This window comes from Copadichromis virginalis, linkage group LG12 (genome assembly GCF_057382275.1).
Source record: "Copadichromis virginalis isolate Kocher_CV1m ecotype Utaka linkage group LG12, C_Virginalis_male_GT1.1, whole genome shotgun sequence".
NCBI classification, from domain to species: Eukaryota; Metazoa; Chordata; class Actinopteri; order Cichliformes; family Cichlidae; genus Copadichromis; species Copadichromis virginalis.
Genome location: NC_140629.1, coordinates 28,827,366 through 28,852,165, shown reverse-complemented (window position 1 = coordinate 28,852,165; position 24,800 = coordinate 28,827,366). Strand labels below are relative to the sequence as shown.

At 39.2% G+C, this 24,800-nt stretch overlaps 1 protein-coding gene across 5 annotated transcripts; it reads left to right on the top strand.

Moving 5' to 3' along the window:
• Positions 1 to 8,495: 8,495 nt before the first annotated feature.
• cep78 (centrosomal protein 78) lies at positions 8,496 to 18,948 on the top strand. 5 transcript variants are annotated; one of them, XM_085475837.1, is made up of 17 exons: positions 8,496 to 8,597; positions 9,975 to 10,028; positions 10,590 to 10,858; positions 10,959 to 11,134; positions 11,287 to 11,359; positions 11,464 to 11,567; positions 12,000 to 12,174; positions 12,270 to 12,383; positions 12,693 to 12,757; positions 12,850 to 12,952; positions 14,249 to 14,363; positions 14,581 to 14,623; positions 14,707 to 14,850; positions 14,965 to 15,042; positions 15,625 to 15,806; positions 17,186 to 17,333; positions 17,729 to 18,948. In XM_085475837.1, the coding sequence occupies exons 3-17, from the start codon at positions 10,597 to 10,599 to the stop codon at positions 18,323 to 18,325; spliced, it is 2,379 nt and encodes a 792-aa protein (XP_085331963.1). In that variant the 5' UTR covers positions 8,496 to 8,597; positions 9,975 to 10,028; positions 10,590 to 10,596; the 3' UTR covers positions 18,326 to 18,948. The 5 variants fall into 5 exon arrangements, with proteins under 5 accessions (XP_085331963.1, XP_085331962.1, XP_085331965.1 ...); XM_085475836.1 differs by having other exon boundaries at positions 8,496 to 8,614; XM_085475839.1 differs by lacking the exon at positions 9,975 to 10,028.
• Positions 18,949 to 24,800: the final 5,852 nt, after the last annotated feature.

Sequence of the window (24,800 nt, the reverse complement as noted above, 5' to 3'; positions counted from 1 at the left end):
AATACAGCGAACCGCGAGTAGACGTCTGGACTAGCCAATAGGATTCTTGTAACCTGCAGTTCACACAGGGAGAGGGCGTTGTCGTGCCGCGTTCAGGACACGCAGGACAAACCTGAGAAAACAATTACTCTATGATAGTACAAAAAACACCAAAAAAACAAACAAACAAAAAAAAAAACAAATCAGCTTCGATGTTTAGATGTGATGTTATGTGAAATCCCTGTTTTTTCAACTTACAGCAAATTGAATTGATTTGTTTATTTATTTTCAATTTGTGCGTGTGTCATGTGGTTCCAAAGACATCCATATAACACTTTTTAAACATTTTGTTTAAACTGATGAAAATGTTTTTGTTGTTGTTTTTTAATACAAAATCAAAAGCCCAACCCTTTTGGGTGTTTTATATTTTTTAAGTAAAAAAATGAAGAATAGAGAGAAAAAGCATATAAAACCAGACTAAACAAAAGAAATATAACCCCCCAAAAAACTGAGTTTTTCTTTTTAAAGTGTACATTTTTTAAGCATTTCTTTTATTTTTCCACAAATTTCAGTCATTTGAAATAATAAGCTAAATGTTGTACTAAAACAAAATTCTTCCACTTATTGTTTCATTCTCTTTGCTTTAGTTAGCTGTTAGATTGGACCAGAGCTTAGTCCAAATAGACTGATTGAACATAGTTTAGAAAAAGGAGACCTTTAGACCTGCAAGGTCAAACAATTCACACTGGATGTCAGGACAAGGTATGAAGCCCAGGAGCTCTCTGTAGACAACTGTGACAGAGCTCTCAGAAGCATAAGGGATGGATAAAGAATGAGAATCCTTTCAGGGATAGTGATGGTAGAATCATGGCATGGGCATGCTTCTCAGCACCAGAGACTGGTTAAAAATAGGAAGCCAGACGCAATCCTTAAAGAAAGTCTTTCCGCCAGAAAACAAATGACCTTTGATTTTTGTGATTGTTAAACTTGACAAAGGTAACCCGAAAGCATACAACCAACGCAACATGGAATTAGTGCTGGCAAAAGTCTCAGATTCGCCCTGCGTGACCCACCGACAAAAGAAAATCATAAATCCCATTCAAACGAGTCAAAAGCAAAAGCAAAACTGTAACGAAATCCAAATGCATTCTAGAAAGTTCTAAAGTGAGAGACTGAAGACTATTGTAAAGTAGTTTTAATTTTCAATACAAAAAAGGAAAAAAAGAAAATCTATTGTTCTGTGCAGAGTGATGGACAGAAATGCTGATTTTATCCATTTATCATCACGCAAAGTGTAATAATAAATGTGTATTTTAAGGCAGTGGTATAGAATTATTATGAATTATTAAGAATGTAGAAAAACTCTCTCTTCAGTCTGTTTTCTACAAAAACCTGGAAAATAATGTCAAGATCTTGGCGCTGTGGGTGGCACGACACTTCTGGGGGGGGGGGTTTCTTTTGCAGTCTTCTCACAGTCGATGAAGTTCAGGGAAACCTCTGCTGCCAAAGTCAGTATGACTACCAGATGTTTAATGATGTTGATATGTGTACATTACTGTATAAGGGAGTGTTACGTCCCCCCCGAAGGGGTCTAGGCATGCGAGTGAGGGAACCAGTAACAAATGAGTCCAGAACAGAATGAAAGGAAAACAGACAGGTGTTCTTAGTAAATAACAGTCTTTATTGTAGATAATCATAACATAAGGAGCCGGCAACGCCGTATTACAATAACATGCCAAAAAAAGGGAAAAAAAGGTTGCAACAACAAAGAACACAACAACCAAACAAAAACTCCACGAGGAGGCACTTCCAGGGGCCCACAAGCTCACCCTGTCACTAACAGCAGCTGGCTTTACTGCTGCCAAGGCCCACAAGCCCACACTACTCACGTAAAGCAGCTATTTCTGTAATATACTCACATATCTATATTATTGCTAATATATATTGTAATATATCTATATCACTAAAGCACTTCTGGATGGATGCAAACTGCATTTCGTTGCCCTGTACCTGTGCAATGACAATAAAGTTGAATTCTAATTCTATAGGCAGGCAGGCAGGCAGGCAGGCAGGCAGGCAGGCAGGCAGGCAGGCAGGCAGGCAGGCAGGCAGGCAGGCAGGCAGGCAGGCAGGCAGGCAGGCAGGCAGGCAGGCAGGCAGGCAGGCAGGCAGGCAGGCAGGCAGGCAGGCAGGCAGGCAGGCAGGCAGGCAGGCAGGCAGGCAGGCAGGCAGGCAGGCAGGCAGGCAGGCAGGCAGGCAGGCAGGCAGGCAGGCTACACACCAAGCAGAGACACCCCACCCCCTGCTCACAGCTCATCCCCAGCTTATATGACCTCAGAGAGGTGATTGCTGACTGGGCCCAGGTGGTAAATGAGTCCAATGAGCAGCAGCTGTGTCCTGGGGAGAGAGAAGAGCAAGAGAGAGACAGAGGGGTGGAGCAGAAGAGGAGGAGGCGGAGAAAAACACCACGCCCACACAAGGGCAGTATCAGGAGGCCCAGCTAGGGCCGTAACAGGGAGTTAAATTTGCCAAAAGGTTCTAAACAGAACAGGCTGGTTTATGGAAACAGCAGGAAAATGTTTATCTCCTGGTTATTGGTTTGGCAACCTTGGGTGTGGTTCTCGAAATTCCAAGTCTGGAGTTTGAAAATACATTTAGCAAGTGTTTATTCTGTTTACTGCTTTTAATGTGAATATAGAGTGTTTACTGTAAGTTCTTCCCCATCTCCTGTTTCTCCAGCTTCTGTGGATGATGAATCACTGGCACTTCTAATTCATTTACAACTTAGCTTTGTCTGCTTTCACCAGTTAGGAAACCACAAATGGATGTTGTTTGGAAAAATGCCACACCATTTTAAATGCTTAAGTATTCAGCCTCTCCCCTCTAAGTAGGCGTTCTTTCCGTCCCTCACTCGCTCTTTCCCTTTGTCTGATTTCAGTGGTAGTTTCAGGTGTGTCAGTGGGTTGCCATGGTATTGCCTTCCATTGCTGCAAGTTCATATACTTGTTTTCAATGCCACCATGACAGCAGATTAAAGGATCTACTACGTTAATCAATAAGACTAGTTCATCTGACCGTCCTGTTAAATTTTTTGACCTGGCTGACCTCTGCCTCTGAGCCACTCCACCTCTTGGTGACTGCATTTTCTGGAGGCCACTTTGAGCCACTGTGGCTCTGCCTTTCTTGCCTTTCACTCCTTACTTCCCCTGATGGTTCAACCTGGTAATACCAAGGCACACAGCTATTTTTCTCTGTTGTGTGTCCACATTTAGCTTCATCTTATGCTTAAAAATTCTCTGTGTTGTGTGTTTGTTAAAATTGTTGAATATATATGGGAAACTATATTTCAACAAGTCTCTTTCATCATTAGAGGACCTTTCATGCTTACAGAAGGTTGCCTATAGACTTCCAAACAATACACTTAACTCAGTTGCAAGCATTCAACCTAAAGTTTAGAAAGATAAAATCATTACTTTCACTAAATACATTTTAAATCAACCTTCTTTTGTCAATGTGAGTTGTTTTTCAGTGTTTTTTATAAATACATTTATGTTGCGTTAAGTTAAATGTGCACAAATTACTGATATATATTTTTTTAATGGTTGGTAAGGTCTACTTGGCAAGCAAGAAGGAATAGCTCTCATACTTACTCTGTGATACCACAGTGGCATTCCAGGCATTAGCAACAGTGTTCAACTTAACTGGCACCACTGGACACGCTAAGGGGAAAGGGTGTTTTGACAACATCATAAAACAAAAGTATTTTTTTATATATTTAAGTTCTATATTTATTTTTTACCATCACAATATGTGCAGTGTTGGTGAGACGTTTGTGACTGAATTCAGCAGAGTCACTGAGGCTGCCAAGACCAAGAGGATTCACAGCTACCGGTGTACACTGGTCTAAAATACAGGTTCCTCTTTGTGTCCCTTCTGTGGGTTGACCACAGAACAGTTTCTACAAACAAAACAAAAAACACAAAAAACAACAACTCAAAGTGCAGACTGTAACTGTCAAAGCAGCCAAACTTAAGTCTCATGTTTAATGTTATTTTCACTTTATTCATAAATAATGTACATTATGCTGTGGCGATTATATATATTTGATCTCTTGCCCACCAATGCCCCCAGTAGCCCAATTCTGATCCGGTTGCCCTGGTTCCTCGACATCTGACACAGACCTTGTTGATCCGGGCAACATCCGAGCTGATATGACTTCATATTTCTGTCTCTCGCTCATGTCTGCGGTAGGTAGGTAGGCCTGGTTAGCATGGGCGGGTCTAGTCTAGGACCCTTACTGGATACAGACACCCCCAGATGGGAATCGAACTTGCGACGCCCTCTCCAGAGGCGTGTAGTCGTACATACATGGTATACGGACTGGTTCTTATATAGCGCTTTTCTGCTCTGTCTGAGCACTCAAAGCGCTTTATACAGCTAATTCATTCACCCAATCACACCCATTCACACAAGCACTTCTTCTAAACTCTTAAGTGCTCTATCTAACAATCATACACATTCACACTCTGATGGATGCATTGCAGAGCAACATGGGGTTAGTATCTTGCCCAAGGATATTTGGCATGCAGACTGGAATCAAACCACCGACCTTCTGGTTAATGGCTGAGCTGCTCTACCACCTGAGCTACAGCCACCCCTACATGCTAAGTGGAAAGAAAGAGGCTGGGGACAAGTGAGTGTCAGTACCACAGTCCATGATGATGCAGCGAACATCCACGAATACATCAGGAAGATTACCCCAACTAACCGCGTGCTCAGTGAATACCTCAGGCAGCAGAAACCCAAGAAAGAGGAGGAAGAGGAGAAACCATCATGGAAGGACAACCTCCTGCACGGTATGTACCACCGGCAGATAGAGGAGGTGGCTGACATCCAGAAATCCTGCCAATGGCTGGACGAAGCTGGAATAAAGGACATCACACCAGGCAAGAGCCCATATGAAGGCTGTGTAAAAATGCCCCTGAGACAATTCAGCACATAACAGCAGGGCGCAAGATGCTAGCAGGCAGGGCATACACAGAACGGCATAACTAAGTGGCCGGCAAAATGGTGATGGCAAAGCAACCAGATATACTGGTGGTAGACAAGTGGAAGAAGAGAGCCGTAGTGATAGATGTAGGGGTTCTAAATGACAGCAACATCAGAAAGAAGGAACACTAGAAACTCGAGAAGTACCAAGGGCTCAGAGAAGAGCTGGAGAAGATGTGGAGGGTGAAGGTAACAGTGGTCCCAACGGTAATCGGAGCACTAGGTGTGGTGATTCCTAAGCTAGGGGATTGGCTCCAACATATTCCAGGAACAACATCTGGACAAAGATGTCGGGACCCTGGCTTGAATAAAAGACTGCCCGCAGGGCCGAGAAGGGAATTCATGTATGTATGTATGTATATATGTGTGTGTGTGTATATATATATATATATATATATATATATATATATATATATCTTTCCATCTTTCTTTTTCATCCCACATTCACCATATATTTTTATATATATATATATATATATATATATATATATATATATATATATATATAAATATAAATATATGGTGAATGTGGGATGAAAAAGAAAGATGGAAAGATAGTGCTGGAAACCTTTAGCACCCTCACACTCAGAGCAGAAAGAAAACAGAATTAGTGGTATATGTGAAAAATGCAGATATGCATGTCCTATTCTGTGTTTTTTTTTGGAAGGGTAGCATTGTTTTGTGAATGAGTTCTACGGCCCACTGGTTATGCAGTCGGTGATGTTTGTGAGTGAGAGTTTGTAACTCTTGTTCACATAGTTGTGAGTTCCTCATGTCATACCATACAAGTGTGTCAGTCCACTGGCACTCAGCTGAGGTAAAGTCATGAGGATCACACTTAAAATAAGTGGGTAAGGGTTTGATCTGGGGATGAGGACCAGTAAAATCTTAATCATATTCAAGACATGAGTAGCCTAAATATTAAAAGATATTATTAATTGAAATATTTGAAAGAAAAAGCTCTGAAATAATCTAGAGTGAGCATCAACAGGAACTCGGCACACCCCACAATATTTGATTACCACCAACAGACCAGCTACTTCACAAATCCTCCTGAGTAAAGAAACTCTGCCATGCCAACCCATTAGTATTTAGTATTTAGTATTTATTTATTTATTGTCATTGTCAAGAACAATGAAATTGCGTTTGGGGCTTCCATACAACCCAAAAAAAAGAAGAAAATAATAAATACCCCTTAAAACCCAAGTGTACATATTTAACCCAGTGTGACTCCAATGCAATAAGACAATCCTTAGCAATAATGTTCGTAGAAATTCAGACAAAGACCTGAGAAACATGACAAAATACAACAATGCAGCCCATTCAATATTATTGTACTGTGAGATATGATATCAGATATGATAGTTATCTATTTAAGAAAGAGGGGGGGGGGGCAGGAGGGGAAAGAGAATAAAGATATGATGCACCAATGCAGACCAGTTCATTGCTATTGAGAAGTTGGATATGGTTATTGTCCGTGAGAGGGGGGCAGAGAGTTCAGGAGCCTCACAGCCTGTGGATACAGGCTGTTGGCCAGTCTGGATGTTCTGGCCTGTATAGACCTGTACCTTCTCCCTGAGGGCAGCAGATGGAAAAGGTGGCGCGCAGGGTGATGTTGGTCCCGCAGGATACTGTGCACCCTCCTCAGACAGCGAGTGGGGAAGATATTACTGATCTCTGGCAGACTTGTTCCAATAATTCTGCCAGCTTCTTTCACCACCCGCTGGAGTGCTTGCTGATCGGCCTTGGTGCAGCTGGGGAACCACACTAGAAATCCATACGTCAGAACGCTGCTGATGGCACAGTTGTAGAAGTTCAACATCAGAGATCTGGGAATGTGTGCGCTCCGCAGTCTCCTCAGGTAGTAGAGGCGCTGTTGGGCCTTCCGTACAACTGAGGTGATATGGTTGCCCCAGGACAGGTCCTCGGTCACAGTTACCCCCAAGAATTTAAAACTGCTCACCCTCTCCACCGCCTCACTGCCAATGAAGAGAGGCAGATGGTTGTTATGACCCCTCTTCCGGAAATCTACAATGATCTCCTTGGTCTTTTTGGTGTTTAAGACCAAGTTATTGTCGTGGCACCATGACTCTAGTTGTTGCACCTCTGTCCTATAGTTTGTCTCATCATTGTTGGATATAAGTCCGAGCACTGTAGTGTCATCTGCAAACTTAACAATGAGATTGGACGCGCAGGAGGAAATACAGTCATGGGTGAAGAGAGTGTATAGCAGAGGGCTCAGAACACACCCCTGAGGGGCACCGGTGTTGACCACAAGGGTGGAAGAGGTGTTCTTACCCACTCTGACACTCTGTCTACGGTTAGTGCACTCTGTCTACGGTTAGTACACTCTGTCTACGGTTAGCGCCACTTTTGAGCGGTCGTTTAGACATTAACCAAGATTAGATATGAAAATATTTCACAAATCTGTTTATCTTACATTCAACAAACACAACTGCTCAATGCAGCCTTTCCCTGCAGTCTGCCAAACAAAGACAATGCTTTCTTACATGTGAGACGTGCCACCTGACTGATGGCCCCAAGAAAGAAAGTTCATTGTCTCATCCTGGACAACTTTCAAGAAAGTTGACTGTGTAATGTGAATATGAGAGAGTCTTTAAAAAATAGTTTAGTGCATTTTAGAGCTGTCAAATGCCCTAATTTTTACTGTATTGGAATTGTTTAAATACATTATACAAAACGTAAAAATACAACATTAATTTCTAGTATTATTATCTTTTTCAAGTCATAAATGATGTGAATATTGTATCTGCTTCAAAATCGCATAAAGGTAGTGCTAAAGCAGTCAACAAAATGACCAAAAAGGAAATGATTACATAGAAGACTGTTTCACTGAATTCACTTCTTAGAATGACGTAATTGAAGGTTGTGGCTGTTCCTCCCAAACAGGATATGGAGAGTGGCTGTGTGTTCCTTTAAGTAGAATTGGAGCATCCACAGTTTAACTATAACGCACTAAGTACCGCAGTGCTGCACTAAGTACCGCAGCAATTTCCTAATGTTGTAAACCTGCTCAACATTTGGCAATAAAACCCTTTCTGATTTCTGATTTCTAAATGGCAGAAAGAAACTTTTAACATCACATTCATTCAACTAGGAGTGGTTGATTCACCAGAATAGGGATATCTATATCAGTGCATTTAAATCCAAATCCATTTTTGCACAAATTTGCTTAGCCAAAACGGTTATTGTACACATTTATGTCCTAAAATTTAGGCCCAGTGGGGAATGCAGATTAACTTCTGTTTTAACTTCTGTGTCGTCTGTTTTACAACTGGATAGTTTATTATGTACTCAAGCTTCTCTAAATAGGTTATGACCGTACAGTCATTGGCTGTGACTCCCTGTGATATGTTTTACCGCTCCGCTTTGATAGATGGCAGCAGATCTCTGGCTAGAGCTGCAAATGGTACACTGAAGAAGAAGTGGGCGTGGGTTTGCTGGCACTACAGCGCCACTTTTGAGCGGTCGTTTATGTTGTCAACAATAACAGACCGCTGAAGTTGTCAAGCAACGTCGAGGAAAAGTCATACATCAGTCCCGCGACGGTATAGTCTTTAGTTGGGTATGAAAGTACATTATATTATTTTATTTTGATTAAGTCCAGTTGTGTAATGCATGAAGTCACAATTAAAAACAGCAGCTCTAGACCCTGATGCTGACATTGACTGTTAGCATAGACAGTCTTTGGTTGCTAGGAGCCGAGCTGAGCTAACGCCACTGGTTTAACCTTAGCGCTCTGCACTTAATGAGAGAAAGCGGTTACACTGTGCATAGATAATTGGTGAAGATTCAAAATCAGTGAAAGTCAACGATTAGCTTTATTGTAAGGTTAACATTGAAATGTTAACGAAAACTTGTGATCTGTGTATGGTCTTCAGATGAAGGGCTGGTTATGGCTTGGCTTAATAGTGATAACTGGCCAGTTACATAACAAAGCTATCGAAATATTTTGATAGCTTATTTGTTCTGCGGGCCCAGAGGAGGCACTGGCTAAGCCCCAAAATTTGCTGGCACCCCCAGTGGCTCCCCCTGACTGCCCTATGTTGGGAATAATGTAATAAGGGTGCAGAAAAGCTGGTGCCAGTCCCTGGACAGATCACTGTGCATCTCAGGGCCAACATGGAAATCTAATGATCTAATATGTATTTGTATTTCATGAACAAGTTTGCTGTTAAAGTGAACTCCAGTCTGGGAGAGTGAATCTTAAGCTGCTTCTAGTCAGCTCTGCTGAGAATCAGCGAAGCCATCCTGGGACTTCCACTCAATTAATTGATCAGTCGATCAGTTAAAACTGATTAATATAGATTTCAAAATCTCATTTGGTTTTCATATTTACCTATTTTCAGTGATATAAACTTTAATACCTTCATAGACATGATATAAACTTTATTAGCAGGAAATTAAGTAGGAATATCATTCTTTTAGATTAATTATTTTGTCATATTTTCAAGTAACCTAGAGCTAAGGTTAAACCAGTGGCGTTAGCTCAGCTCGGCTCCTAGCAACCAAAGACTGTCTATGCTAGCAGTGAATGTCAGCATCAGGGTCTAGAGCTGCTGTTTTTAATTGTGACTTCATGCATTACACAACTGGATTTAATCAAAATAAAATAATATAATGTACTTTCATACCCAACTGTAAATTCTGTTTCTGGTGTGCCACCTCAATATTTTTAGTGGCTCGCATATGGCCACCCCACATACTTGTTGCTGTGTCTGTAAATGTTATGATATAGCAATACGTGAATAAAGTTGAACAAGTTTTGTAAATTAATTCAGTTCAATTTCAATTCAGTGTCATTTTTATAGCAATAATATAAAGAAAATTGAAAGAATCAGAGAACCCCTTTGAACAAGCACTTGTTTAAGAATGAGAACTTTTTCAGCAGATGTCTAATTATATATATATTTAAATACCTGCAGTCAACAATCGAGGGCAAAGGACAGTGCACGAGAGAGGTGAAGAAGCGAGTGCAGGTAGGGTGGAGTGGTTGGAGACGAGTGTCAGGTGTTGATTTGTGACAGAAGGATAACAGCAGTGAAAGCAAAGGTTTCTAAGGTGGTGGACAGGATAGACAAGATCAGAAAAGTATATCAGAAAGACGGCTCAGGTTAAGTGTTTTGGAGGTGAAATTAAAGAGTAGTTTGGACAATATTGGATAAAAGATGTTGAATATGAAGCTGCCAGGCAGGAGGGAAAGAGGAAGACTTCAGAGGAGGTTCTTGGTGTAGTAAAGGAGGACATGCAGAGGGTTGGTGTGACAGAACGGGATGCTAGAGATGGGGTGAGATGGAGGCACGTGATCCTCTGTGTCGACCCTTGAAAGGACCAGCTTCAGGAAGAAGACAAAGATGTAATCATATACACAGAAATAGGAGAATTTTCTACTTAAATTGAAGCAATCGTATGAAAAATACGATATGGTGTGAAAGTAAAGTTGCCGTGATGTGTGCTGTTTTTCCATTACTGTGATCTTGAAGTACTCCTACCAATTTAAATAGTTCTCTTTGTCTTACTTTGAATATTTTTATTCCTAGATCAAAGATGGCCCCGGACAGTGCTCAGATTCGGCGGCAGGGTGCTCAGGACTTTATGGCTTACTATGAGTTTGCCTGTGCCAGGCAGGAATCTGTCCCCCTTCCTGCAGTTAAAATGAACCTCAACAAAGGGATGCTGGACTTTAATGGAGACAAGCTGAAGCTAACAGACTGGCCACCCGTTCTCAGCTCTATATCCATTAATAAACACCTGCACCACATAGCAATAAGTAGCACATACCAAGCTAGTTTGGCTTCTGGAGAGGCAGGTACGTTATTGAAACAGTTTATACGATTTTAATTGTCTATGTTAGAAACTTGTTGATTTTCAGATTTTACTTAAAACAACAATGTCACCATTGGTTTCAGATAGAAGATATCTTAAATCTAGCTTCAGGAGGAAGATTCCAGCTATTCGCTCCAAGGATATGACATTAAAGCTGTGCAAGGCCCTCAGAGAGTGCCTCACTGTCTCTCCCAACCTCAAGACGCTGCAGCTCAATGGACTTCCACTGAGAGAAAGGGACCTCATCACCCTAACAAAGGTGAAAGCAGAGCATTTTAAAAGCAAAGCATTGTAACTGTTTAATTTTTAAAAATGTTATTCAAAACTTTTTCTGTGGTTTTTGCTTTTTTGTTCACTCTTAGAATGGACATTTATTAAAACAAGTTCTTTGTTGAAATGATCCTAATCTAGGGTTTGGCAAAAAGCACTTCCTTGGAAAACCTATCTCTGATTAACTGTCCAATCAGTGATGAGGGCTTAGAGGGTATGTGCAATTATATTACTGTCTCCTAATTTTGTTCAGGAAAGGAGTTTGTATTGTATGTTACCTGTGTAACTGTGTGTTCTCTATGTTTCTATATGTTTTAGTCATTTGCCAAAGCGTTAAGTATTCTGCTAACATCAGGGCAGTGGATTTTAGTGGATGCAGTCTTACCTGGAGGGGGGCAGAGCACATGGCCAATATTATCAAGGTATAGTATTTGATTTTCAGTGTCATCTGGCAGTCTATTTTATTTTTTATTGAGAGATGATTATTTAATAATTGTAAACTATCCAGATAATAATTGTTAAAAAAGTTTGTTAGGGAAAAAATTGAGGTGCACAGTGCAGATTACAGCAGCATGTTTTTTGACAGAGGGATTGTAAAGCTGTATACACACTGGAAGCGATTTTACTTGTTCACTTTCTATGGTCTCTAGTCAAAACGTGGCCTTGAATCGCTTCCAGTGTATATGCAGCTTAAACCTAGAAGATTTAGAGAGAGAAGTTATCAGTTAGTCAGAACATTATGTAATAAAAGATAGAATAAGACAATGTGGGCCTTTTCGTTCAGTAATAGAAGTGGAAGAGTCTTAAAATTTTTCATCACAACTTTTGTAAGAATCCTTTTATTTATCTTAAAGCATCAGGGTATGCAAAGACATGGTACGGCGTGGGCGGAGTCTCTGAGGTATCGACAGCCGCAGTTTGAGGGTATGGGAGGTCTTCGCCGTGTCACACTTAACTGTAACACTTTAATTGGGGACCGGGGTGCTGCGGCTCTTGCGAGTGAACTTGCTGAAGACCTCTGGGTTAAAGGTTAGTAGATTTGTGAGTTTGTGGTGTTTGTTGTTTTCCTTATTGTACAAATTTTTGATAGGATTTCTGTTTCTGATTTTTGGCTTGTAAAACAGCTGTGGACCTGCAAAGATGTGGTCTTTCCAACGAAGGCGCTCGTCGTTTGCTAGAAGCCTTGAAAACGAATTCTTCTTTGTGTGTGCTGGATATCCGTGGTAACCCATTAGTTGGTAAGTTGCTACCTAAGTCAAGGCAATAGCATTTTCTTGTTTTTTTCCAGACTTAATAGCACTTTTCCCAATCTGATAAAATATTGTTCGTTCCACTGCTTGAGCTGGTTTGTTTTTACGTTTCCATTTGACATATTAATGCAAACCAAATTCTGTGTGTGCGTGGCACTTTCCAATTGTAGAAAAATCATTTGAGTAATACTGTAATTACATCAGTCATGTAGTAGTTCATCTCTAAACCAACGAAACATAAATTTCTAGAAATGTTTCTGGTACTTAATCTTCACTGATTTTGAGTTTTCCTTTCAGATAAACTCCTAATTAAAACTATAATAGAGAAAGTACTAATGAATGGTCATGGACAGTCACCAGAGGTAAGTTTTTGGGAGAAATATTCCGGGGGGGTGGAACCATTGCTCTAGGTGGTGTATTTGTATGCATGTGTCTTCCTTATGTTGTCCTGCAGTATTGCTGGATCAAGCCTGCAGCGTCAGAACCACAGAGAGCTTCTGGTCCAAGGAGGAGAGCATTACCCAGTACAGTCAGAGGGAAAGCTGCATTTAGAATAGGTATTTATGTATACATACATTTTTCTTGTTCCATGTTCCAGATAAACACAGACAGACTGCATGTAACTCCATGTTATTGTCTCCCTAGTCAGACAAAACACAGTAAATTCAGTATTTCTGGTTGTACACCTAAAATCAGCCTATTAAAAACAGATATTTATTCATTTATTTTTATGAGCATAGGCACATTTCTCTGTTTTATGTTGGGGGTTTTTGTGCATGTATGTGTGCAGTGTAAATTCACTGGAGGATTTCTTTCAGTCTGTTTGAGATAGTATTGCTTATTCTCTGTGTCTTTTCAACTTCTCAAATTAAATTTTTAAGTCATCTGGAGACATGGTAAGAACTGAATTCATTGTGATTTTATTTTGTTTCTCCTGCTGATAGGTGCAAAAATAATCTTGAATTTGTGATGTGTTTGATTATGGTTTAGTTGACTTTGCCCTTATTTATAGGATGATTTCAGTAGATACTCACCTAGATTAATTAGTCTTTCATCTATTTGCGTGTGATGTTTATACCCTGCTTGTTAGAAGCAAGTAATATCTGCTAGTTTCACAAAGCATGTAGTTCTTATCATTTTTGCATTGATTAATTCATGGAAAGCCCACACACATGTTCTGCTGGCCATTATAATCACTTCCACTATTTTGCGCATATCTTGTGTTATTATTGGGAGGGACCTAACAATTTTCTGTGAGCAAAGATTTATCAGTTTGTCATTTATCATTGTTCAGTTTAATTAAATATTATTAATGCACATTAATGCCTAGTGATGCAGTGATTAGCACTGTTGCCTCACAGCAAGGCCCTGAGTTCAAGTCCTCTCTCAGGCCAGGGTCTTTCTGTGTGGTGTTTGCATGTTCTCCCCATGTTTGTGTGGGTTCCTACGGCTTCCTCCTGCAGTCCAAAGACATGCAGTTAGCGAGGTTAGGTTAATTGATGATGGTTAATTGCCCATATGTGTGGATGCGAGTGTGAATGGTTGTCTGTCTCTGTGTGTTAGCCCTGTGGCAGACTGGCGGCCTGTCCAGGGTGTACCTTGCCTCTCGCCCTGAGACTCCTAGGATAGACTCCAGACCCCCCACGTCCCTGAATTGGATGGCAAAAGACGATGGATGGATTGATTATTATTCATTTATATAGTGCCGAATCACAACAGACACCTCAAGGCACTTTTAATAAATGGTGATAAAGTACAGTTCATAATACTATGAGGACTTTGCATCATCAACGCTGCGCCCTTCTTAGAGGTGAAGATTTCTCAGAATTCATGGACATGTCTTCTCTTTGCAGCCACTCATAAAGGACCATCTCCTGGTGGACAGAGTTCAGCTGCTGCTCTGAAACCTAAGCCATCACGCACCCCCCATGTGCCTTGGCGTGCTGCTGCACGAGCTGGACGCCAAAGGTGAAGATATGTTCAGAAGAAACAACAAGCAAACAACAAAAACTATGTTCCATTAATAAGTTTGGAAGATAGTTTGGATTGTGTGTGTGTTTTGGGGGTCTGGAAGTTTATTTTTTCTGCATATGGAAACCTGTAGGGAATGTAATTATATGTTTAAAAAGCATTCACTGTTTATTATAGTCATGTAGAGACTAATACTATGTTTTTGCTTCTGCAGAGGTTTGCCTCCTGGAATTACTGTAACAGACCATAGCTTTCAGGTAAGCTGTCTTGTGTCTGTGTGTAATGCAGCGTAATGAATAAAGAGCCCTAAACAGCAGCATTAATGTTAATATCTTATTAGGGTGCAGCCACAGTGAAAGTTACCATGGAGTCTGATTCAGAGGCAGAGGAGGATGATGAAGAGGAAGTGGTGGAAGTGGAACCGAGACCATCTTCTCTTAATCGTCAGGACAGATTCATTTCGCGGAGGTTTGAACAAATACAGGTTAGTCATTTTTGTAATGTGTTTTTGCTGCTTCTAAAGTCAAAGATGTGGTATGTGAAGAGTTCATTAAACAAAACCACCTCACACACTGCTCTTCTGATCCATGCCCTGTAGATGGAGCTAAACGAGTGCCGTATGAGGCTCGGAGAAGAGCGGAGGGCCAGACTGAAGGCTGAGTCCAGGCTCATGGAGGTAAATAAAATCTGTAATACATACAGATAAATTTATGCCTGTTATTTATTTTTAATGTTTTCCTTTTATTGCAAGTTTTAATCATAGAAAATCCATAGAAAATCAACCCTCTCACAATCAGCTGATTTCTTAAAATCTTTGAAAATTAATTTGACCAACATGTTCCAAATCACAGACCCTTGAAATACACAAAAATGGGTCAACATTTTTACCTGTTATTCTTGACCAGCAATTTTGAGCCCTCATAAGTGCAAGAGAGATGCATTCTAGTGGCTGCAAATCTAAAGTTGTTTTAAATTTACTCCAGGGAATTAACAGAAAACAGCATGTTGGTTTAATTGGTGTACTTTTGCTATTGAAACTGTGTTATTTCCCATGTTATTTGATTCTCAAAGTTGTTTATAGAAAATAGTGTGATTCTTTGTGAGTCAGGTGGGAGGTACTTATTGATTTTTCATGAAGTAATGCAACAGCTCGTCCTTTATTGAAGAGTCAGTTTTATTGAACAGTCGTGTTTTTTGGTTTTTTTTTTTAATGAATAAATAAGACTGTGCCTTTATTCTTTATGTAATTTCTGTTCAGTATGAGCTGGAGAATGCTCGTCTTCGAGATGCCAATCACTCCCTGTCAGAGGCACTTGCTGCCAGTGGCTCTGCATTAGCACCACCGGCTTCCAGTGCTCTTGAAGATGAGGCAATTCTGGAGAGCATTGAGACATCATTCACTAAGTTTCACGCTTTCCTGGATTTGCTCAAAGATGCTGGGTGGGTATTTTTAATGGCAGCAATTACAAAATGCCACTGTTGTCACAGGACCTACGTGGTTTACTGAAAATCCGTTCTTTAAAAATCTTTCAGTTTCATTATGTGTGGGTGTGCTTTTTTTCCACTTCTTGAGCCAGAAGTTGGCCTTTAGTTTTGTTTTGAATGGATCCCCATTTTAAGTGGCTTATATTTAACTGTCTTTCTTCCCCTTGTTACATTTAATGTGTGTTTTAGGACGATACCTACAGTTATTTATTATATTTTATTTTTTATAAAGTTATCTTTGTGCATCGTACAAAACATTGCAGAAAAGTGTTTGCTTGATTTTTGTAGAGTATTAGAGTCTGGCACCCTGTGAGTAAACTTTTGTGTAGCTTTAATATTTCAGCTGCACGATGAAGCAGCTTATTATTGTAGCTCTTATCATTTATAGTGTAACAATGTGGTCTGCAAGAGTAAGTACATTCAAGTGGTATAGAAAGAGCATATACTCAGATTACACACTTCTGTTAGTGATGTATCATTAAATTGTTATGTTTGGAAAAACCACAGGTTGTGTAGTTAATGGCTCGTATTTGACTTGGGATAGGATGTCAAACAGGTGTATTTTCTAAAATATTAGACTAGTGATATTTAAAAAAGGTGTGCATCTTAGATTTCAGTTTCTTTCGGAAATATCTGAAGTTAATTTTAATATTGGCCAATTTGATATTGATTCTGCAGTTTAATTCTGACAGGATGGGTTTCATTCAAAACGAAACTCTAGGTTTGTCATTGTCATTTCTTGGATTAATACGTGGAAACCAAAGCCCATGGGTTAGGTATAATTTCGCAGTCATCTTTGAGTCAGTTACTCACTCAGTCAGGGTATCATTCTGGAATCTTTTTAAATCTAAAATGCGCCCACTAGCCACTTAGTTAGGTGCATCTTCTTGCACAAGGTTGAACCCATTTTTGCTTTCAGAACTACCTTAATTATTAATAGAATAGATTAAGCAAACATATGCTCTGCTGGATTAAGATCTGGTGACTGTGGAGGCTCTTTGAGTACAGTGAACTCATTGTCATGTTCAAAGACTAATATGACGTTATCATGCTGAAAGCAGCCATCAGAAGGTGAGTACACTGGGATCATAAAGGGATCAGTGAGAGTAGTCAGATTAGCTGTGGTGCAGTTATAAAGGGCTTCAAAGAAAATATCCCCTCACACCGTTACACCACCAGTGTACCCAATATCTTATTATCTTAGTCACATCTTACCATAATCATTTTTTTATTTGCATTTGTTGTAGGAAAAAGGTAGGCTGGTATTAGCTGGTTATCTACTCTGGAAGTTCATTTTTAATTGATTGCATGTCTTTTTTTTAAATTTCTTGTAGCTTAGGTCAGCTAGCTTCAATGGCTGGAATTGACAAGTCAGATTTCCACCCTCTGGGAAAACCTCAGCTTTCCTCCACAATAGAACCACTTTTGCATGGTGCGGCATCACCGCCTGGAGGGCGTTACAGGATCGATGCTCTGTCTTTGGTAAGAATATGCAGAGCAAACTTTGGAAGCATGTTCTGTTGGCAGGTGGGGTGAATATTTTAAAGTTTGCATAAGCCAATTTGCGCACAAATCTGTACGCAAATTGTGGATAAATAAATCATTGCTTCACAGCACTGTAGACTTGCCCTCTGTGATAATGGTGGACATTAGATTTGTAAGCACATCAAGCAGAAATGTAGATTAACTTTGACTACAGATTGTTAGGTTCAAGAATTATAGTTTAATGCATTCACATTCTCTTTTGCAGCTCAGGATGAGAGGAGTATCTGTTAATGAGACATTATTAATGTTACTTCAGTTTTAGTTTTGATTAGAATAGTTAGAATAGAATCGTTTTTCACATTGTCTCATCAAATGTAATTTCTGGTTTTTAGGTAGGAGGTGCCCCATCTGCCTACCCCGTTGGATTGTCTGACACCAGATTGCACAAGTCTCCATCCCCTACTAGAGCAGCCCTTCATAAAGAAAGGTCACTTGATGTAACTTTCACTCAGGCTTCTGCACCAGCAGCAAGTGGTGTAGTGGATGTAGAAGAGGAAGCAAATCATTTTTCAAAGCCTGACACCCAGCACGACTCAGGCTCTGAACACAGTTTTTATAGCCAAAAGTCCTTTGATAATATTTCCTTTGGTAAAACTTCCCAGACTCGGCCAAGCCACCCCACGAGCAACAGCAACTCTCACAGAAACAACAGTTCCCATGGATACAGCTTCAGCAACAGCTACACTTACAACCGTGCTTCTCATAGCAATGGATCTCGAGGTGGTTCGTCTGCAAGTGTTAGTGACATTTTAAGCGACAAAGAGTCTGTAGGATCAGTAGGGTCAAGGAACAGGGGAAATGGAAGGCTGGTGACAGTAGGTCAGTCAGGATCAGAAGGGTCAGAGAGGAAAGCCCCTTCTACGAGAGGCGCTCTAGAGCAGGTCAGATCTCTGGAGAGTCTGGGGGTTCAGTCAGATAATGAATCCTAACTAGGCGACCATAAACTTTCTCCCTGTGTGTCAGTGCCTTTTCTTCTATGTTTAGATATTCGCTGCGTTTAAATTGTAGATTTTTTTTTTTGTCACCTTTATAAATGTTTTGTTCTTTTTTTCTTTTTCTTTTTTTTGCATTTTCAGTCCAAATCATTTCAGTTTAGGGAAACAAAATGTTTTTTGCATTTAAACCCAAATAAATAAGTGATTTAAAAAATTAGCCTTATATTATTGTTTTTACATTTTAGATTTACATTTACAGTCTTATTGAAGTTTTTCATAAAGTGCAGGGAATCTGCAGTTTAATTCAGTGCGACATTCTCAAATCTGTAACTCTGTTTCTTCGAGTATAATCCTGATTCTTGTAGCAATCAATCAAATACTAGAAAGTTTACAATTTCAAGACATTGCATGGGAGCTTAAAGCAAAGTGTCATTCCTTGTTTCACATGTGCTCTTACTTATTTGTAGCTTTGGACATTAAAGTAATTTTTTTAAATGACAGATTTTTTATATTTAGAGGGTTTTTTTTTTAAGGCTCTATGATATATAATGGCACAATTTAATGTTCCTGTTATTTTGCTTTAAATTTAGTTTATAATAAACTATTTTGCAATTTTACACCTAATAAAGTGTTCTTATCTTTATTCTAAACTTGACATTTAACATTGTCAACATGTGCTCATACATAAACTGTTTGTTCATCATGTGCAATACAGAAAACTAATATTAATATTTAATGACTTAGAGTTAGTGTGATCTTCTATCTGATATGAACCACAAGAACAGCTGCCTACTGAGTAATGCAACCTTAACATAACTTTTATTCTCATTGTCAGGAACCATCTTTTTGATAGGTTATTTTTCAAAATCCAACTTAAAGTGTCACAAGGGTAAGAAAATTAAACAAATCCCTGCTGGGAAAACAACTAAAGTACTTTTGAAATATTTTTTGTGTGAATATTTAAACTCCAGTTTTTGTTTTTGTTTTTTTTGGAGTCCTGACTCACTGTGAGCAAAGCGCGACTTTTGTGGGTCTGTATTTCTTAGCTTGTGTATTCGTTTGCCCCTGATGTCACCCTGGCCTCTGTACTGTGTTCCTTCTGTTCCCTGTCTGTATTCTGTCTGTGGATTTCCTGTTTTATTTTGAAGGTTCAGATCTTATATCAGTGTTTCTAGTTTCGCATCCTCTGTCTCGTTAAGTCTAATTTCTCCGGGATGTTCCCACCTGTTCCTCGCTCCCTCGTGTTCCTGCCTGTGTACTTGTCCTGCAGTGTTCAGCGTCCCGTCGTACTCTCAGATTGTGCCTGTGTGTTTCCGTTCTCAGCATTCATTGTTCAGTTCATGTTTTGTTCATCGCCAGCAATAAAGCTGTAGTTCAGTTGCAATTCAGTCTTCTCGAGTCCTGCATTTGGATCCTCACCTCCGCACGCCCGCACACAGAGTTCTGACACATTATCCTAACACGTAAGCACCAAACGTCAACCGAAAACAGAACGGATCTCTGGAGAGGTGACAGATTGTGCGTAATGCTTCCAATTTCAGTTTCAATTTTTATATGTTTCCAGATATTTTGACACAGAATTAATTGGAATACAGAAATATATGTAAAATAGGTTGATTAATTACATTAATTTTGTAACTTTTTATGTTTTTTTTGGGGGGGGGGGAGGTAGCTATATCTGCTAGTAGTTGTGATCAGTAAGTGTACATGTTGACTTTGTTTTTCTGTTTATGACGTCTGAGACATGAAATTGAGTGATATCTCTCTTTTTGCAACTTTCCAGCAAATCCCAGACCTTGCTCATATTTCTGAAATCCCTGTTATTCTTGTTGCTCCAGATATCTTTCTGTGACTGTATGTTTCGGCTGATTGGCTACAAATTCAGCCTACCTTGTGTCATGCTGCTAGTATAACTGCTCACGGGGATGCGCCATTTCTGCAAAACACTGCAGCTCCTCTGATCTCTTTATAAATATCTAATAAATATCTTGAAGAAGATACACGGATATTTTGTGTATCTTCTATACTTTTTGAGATATTGAATTTTTTATGCAATATTTTTTGCCCATTTCTTCCACATTATCAGTGTGGTCACTGATTTTCCTTGCCGGGCTGAGCTGTGTTTTAGCTCAGTGAGATGAGCAGCCATTCTCAGACTGGGAGGCCTGGGTTCAAATCCCGCTTATGGCAACATTTCTTTCAGTTAACAGTTAAACTTTTCAACACAGATTTCAACTTTTTCACCCCTTTTCAGCAAAATTTTTAGTTTTTTCTGCTGTTTTCAGAAAAAAACTATTTTCAGCAGAAATTCTGCTCATTCACCTCTTTTCAGCCCAAATTCTGCTTATAATAATAATGGATTGGATTTATATAGCGCTTTTCAAGGCATCCAAAGCGCTTTACAATACCACTATTCATTCACTCTCACATTCATACACTGGTGGAGGCAGCTACAGTTGTAGCCACAGCTGCCCTGGGGCAGACTGACAGAAGCGATATCTTATCGCGCCATCGGGCCCTCTGGCCAACACCAGTAGGCAAGTAGGGTAAAGTGTCTTGCCCAGGGACACAACGACCAGGACAGAGAGCCCAGGGATCGAACTGGCGACCTTCCGGTTACAGATGCGATTCCCAACCCCCTGAGCCACGGTCGCCCTTATTCACCTCTTCTGCAAAATTTTCAGCCTTTTCACCTCTTATCAGCACAAATCTCAGCTGTTTTCAGAAAAAACTCTTTTGAGCAGAAATTCAGCTGATTCATCTCTTTTCAGCAAAAATTCTGATGATTCACCTCTTTTTTGCAGAATTTTCAGCCTGTTGACCTCTTATCAGCACAATTCCCTGCAGCTTCTGCTCATTTCCGCAGAATTGTCAGTCTATTCACTTCTTTGTGAGAATGAGTTTGACTCAGTGAGATGATTAAAGTTTAGTTTAAAAGTTGAATTTATCTACAAACACTAAAGAGATTTGCTGCTTCGGCTATGGTGGTTACTAGATTTCCAATATTTTAGATATCACTTTATAACAAGTATTGTTAACTCATCTTTTTGTTTATTTACAGTACTGTGCAAAATTGTGACCCATTCTTCATTTCTTGATATTTAGTGTTCAAGGAGCTAGACTTTACAATATGTCAGATATGAATCTCCTGCCACTATGTCCTATCATGTTACCTACAACCAATGCAAGCTCATTTGGGGATGCTCTTGTGCTTCTAAAGTTTAATGTTTGTTTCCATTGTCTTTTCTCTAATGTGGATCTCTAGTTACAGTCAGAGCTGTATCCTGATGAGCATTGCAGTGTTCAAGTCCACTGCAGGGTCCAGCAGAATTTCTGGAAGTGGAGAAACTGGAGCAAACTATTTTCTATGGTAAATTTTGGTTGTGGTATCTCTTATTTTGGCTGAGATTTCAGTGAATTAAGGTCTTTATTTTATCTAAACTTGTGCGGCACGACTCATGTCTAATTCTTCGGGCTTTCTGGGGTTCTTCAAAATAGCTCTTTGGACGTTAGCTTTTTTTCATTTGTTTCCAGTCCAGTCTTTGTACTTGACCATTTTCAGGAAATTGTTTTTATTTTTAACCTATAACAAATGCAAAACCTAACAATGTTTGACACATAAAATACATGTTTTTGCACCATCGAGGTGTTTCCCACAGAGCTATTAGCTGATCTCTTGGAATATGTCTTGGCATGGTCATCAAAGTATCATTTAAAAAATTAAGGAAACTGAGTACATGAAGGAAATTTCCCCTTGTGGGACTAGGTAGCTTATGATAGGACAAAAGTGGAATGGCCTAACACAAAAACTGTCTCTAACAGATGAACAGTATCTGAAAATCATATTGATAAAAAATATAAAAAATACAGCAAAGACCTGAAACAGACACTGGGAGTTGTGGCTGACCTTTCAGTTGATTCATCAGTTGATTCAGGGAAGGGAAACAAAGGGGGGAAAAACCAAGGTTAGTATACAGGAGAAAGTCGGGAGCAAGGTACAACAGTGAGTGTTTACAGTGGTCTATCTGATACTCCTGTGTTGGTGTTGTTCCTAGATCAACATAATGGCTGTATCCGGTTCGATCCCCGGGCTCTCTGTCCTGGTCGTTGTGTCCTTGGGAAAGACACTACCCTACTGCCTACTGGTGTTGGCCGGAGGGGCCGATGGCGTGATATGGCAGCCTCGCTTCTGTCAGTCTGCCCCAGGGCAGCTGTGGCTACAACCATAGCTTGCCTCCATCAGTGTGTGAATGTGAGAGTGAATGAATAGTGGCATTGTAAAGCGCTTTGGGTGCCTTGAAAAGCGCTATATAAATCCAATCCATTATTATTATTATTATTATGATACTAACAGCTGGAAACGTGTCATACAGCTTTGTTTGACAGAAATGAAGGAGAACACATTTAGTTCAATTGTTTCTACATGAGCTCTGTGTGATTTGATAAGTATCTGAGGCTGAGACCATGGGACTGTAAAAACATGATTGTTGGGCTTCATTTCTGTACTGAACAGTCATTTTAAGATTAGCTAGTAAATAACAATTAGCTAATGTTGTTCATGAGATTAAAGTCATCTCACTTTGGTAATGTAAATATAATATGGGCAATATTATAGTTATTATATTAATCATTATTAGTCATTACAGCAGGGAGTTTGAACTCCGTGTCAAATACTGAGCTTCAGTAAAGATTCAAGTTGCATTTATTTATCGTTCCTATCACCTTAAATCTTCACTCAAAGACGAGTATCTTTGACAGTGTATACATAGATGTATTATATATAAGAGACAAATGTTGTTCCTTCAGTATGTTAGCATTACTACATTTGGCTCAATGCTTACATTTATGTGTAAAAAGCAAATGTACGAGCTGTGATAACTGTTTCTGATAGAATGAAGAGTAGACCGATATATAAAATATTCCTTCATTGGGTGAGAAAATCAGACCACGTCATAACTGCTTTAAGTCATACAGAATAGATATCAGAGCCTTAAACAGGCTGACCTCTGCTAAATGGGTCAAACTGGGCAGAAAGTATACAAACACATAACATCCTTATAAAATATGATGTAACACTATAGATCAACTTACCCCAGAATATATAAAGCATATAAACAATTACAGCAATATGATGCAACAAACACAGCAGTACTACTAATCCAAAATACTCAAAGCTTCATGGAACTGAAACAAACATTTATTTTTAGGTCCATTCTGCTGCTGATACATACTTTAGGTTTCTGAATATTAAACTTGGGTTCAATAAATTCTTCATAAATGTTGGCCCTGAACTAGCAGCGGACATCCCGTGTCATAAAAATGAAAATATCAGTAATATAAAATCAAATCCCTTTTCACTGTTCCTCTCAGCTACAAATGAGCAAGAAGTAATAAATATCACATTCAAATGTAAAAGTAAGTCTTCAATGGATTATCATCAAATAAATATGTCTGTAGTTAAACAGGTTATTCTGAATATTGCTAGTCCCTTAACATATATCTGTAATTTATCATTTCAGTCTGGTTGTTTTCCAAAAAAAAATGAAAATTGCGAAAGTAATACCACTATATAAAAGTAATGACAAACACAGTTTTACCAATTATAGGCCTATTTCTCTACTGCCTCAATTCTCAAAAATTCTAGAAAAACCTTTTAATTCAAGATTAGAAAAATTCCTTGGAAAAACATCAAATAATAAATGTTGGTCAGTATGGTTTCAGAACGCAAAGAACCACTTCAATGGCGATAATTGAGGCAGTAGAAGAAATTACTGATACACTGGATAAAAATAAATATGCAGTTGGTATTTTTGTTGACCTCAAAAAGGCCTTCGACACAATCAATCACTCAATTTTATTGGATAAATTGGAAAGATATGGTATTCGAGGGAAAGCTGGTAACTGGTTAAAAAGTTACCTAACGAGTCGGGAACAATATGTTAGCATAGGGCATTACCACTCAGAGAAACTTGGTATTAAATGTGGTGTTCCCCAAGGGTCAGTGTTGGGACCAAAACTTTTCAATGTATACATAAATGATATTTTTGATGTTTCTCAAGTACTTAAACTCATACTGTTCGCAGATGACACCAACATATTTTTCAGTAGCGATGATTATACTGATCTTGTAATGACCGTAAACAGGGAGCTAAAATTAATTTAAAAAAATGGATGGACATAAATAAATTATCATTAAATATAAATAAAACTAAAGCAATGTTTTTTGGTAATTTAAAATATAATATAGAATTACCAATTATCATTGAAGGTGTACCAATTGATAATGTGAGTGAAAACAAATTTTTGGGAGTCGTAATTGATAATAAAATTTCATGGAAACCCCACGTCAGACACATAAAAACCAAAATTTCCAGAAGCCTCGCAGTTTTGAACAAAGTGAAACAATTCCTTGATAAAGATGCACTTCGTACTCTGTACTGTACCCTGGTTCTTCCATATCTTACATATT

Excerpts from the sequence above, each read along its gene's own strand:
- cep78 (XM_085475839.1), top strand. The coding sequence starts at position 10,597 with ATGGCCCCGGACAGTGCTCAGATTCGGCGGCAGGGTGCTCAGGACTTT. Across the intron at positions 10,859-10,958 it reads TTTGGCTTCTGGAGAGGCAG|ATAGAAGATATCTTAAATCT; the intron begins GTACGTTATTGA and ends CATTGGTTTCAG. Across the intron at positions 15,807-17,185 it reads GATTTGCTCAAAGATGCTGG|CTTAGGTCAGCTAGCTTCAA; the intron begins GTGGGTATTTTT and ends AATTTCTTGTAG.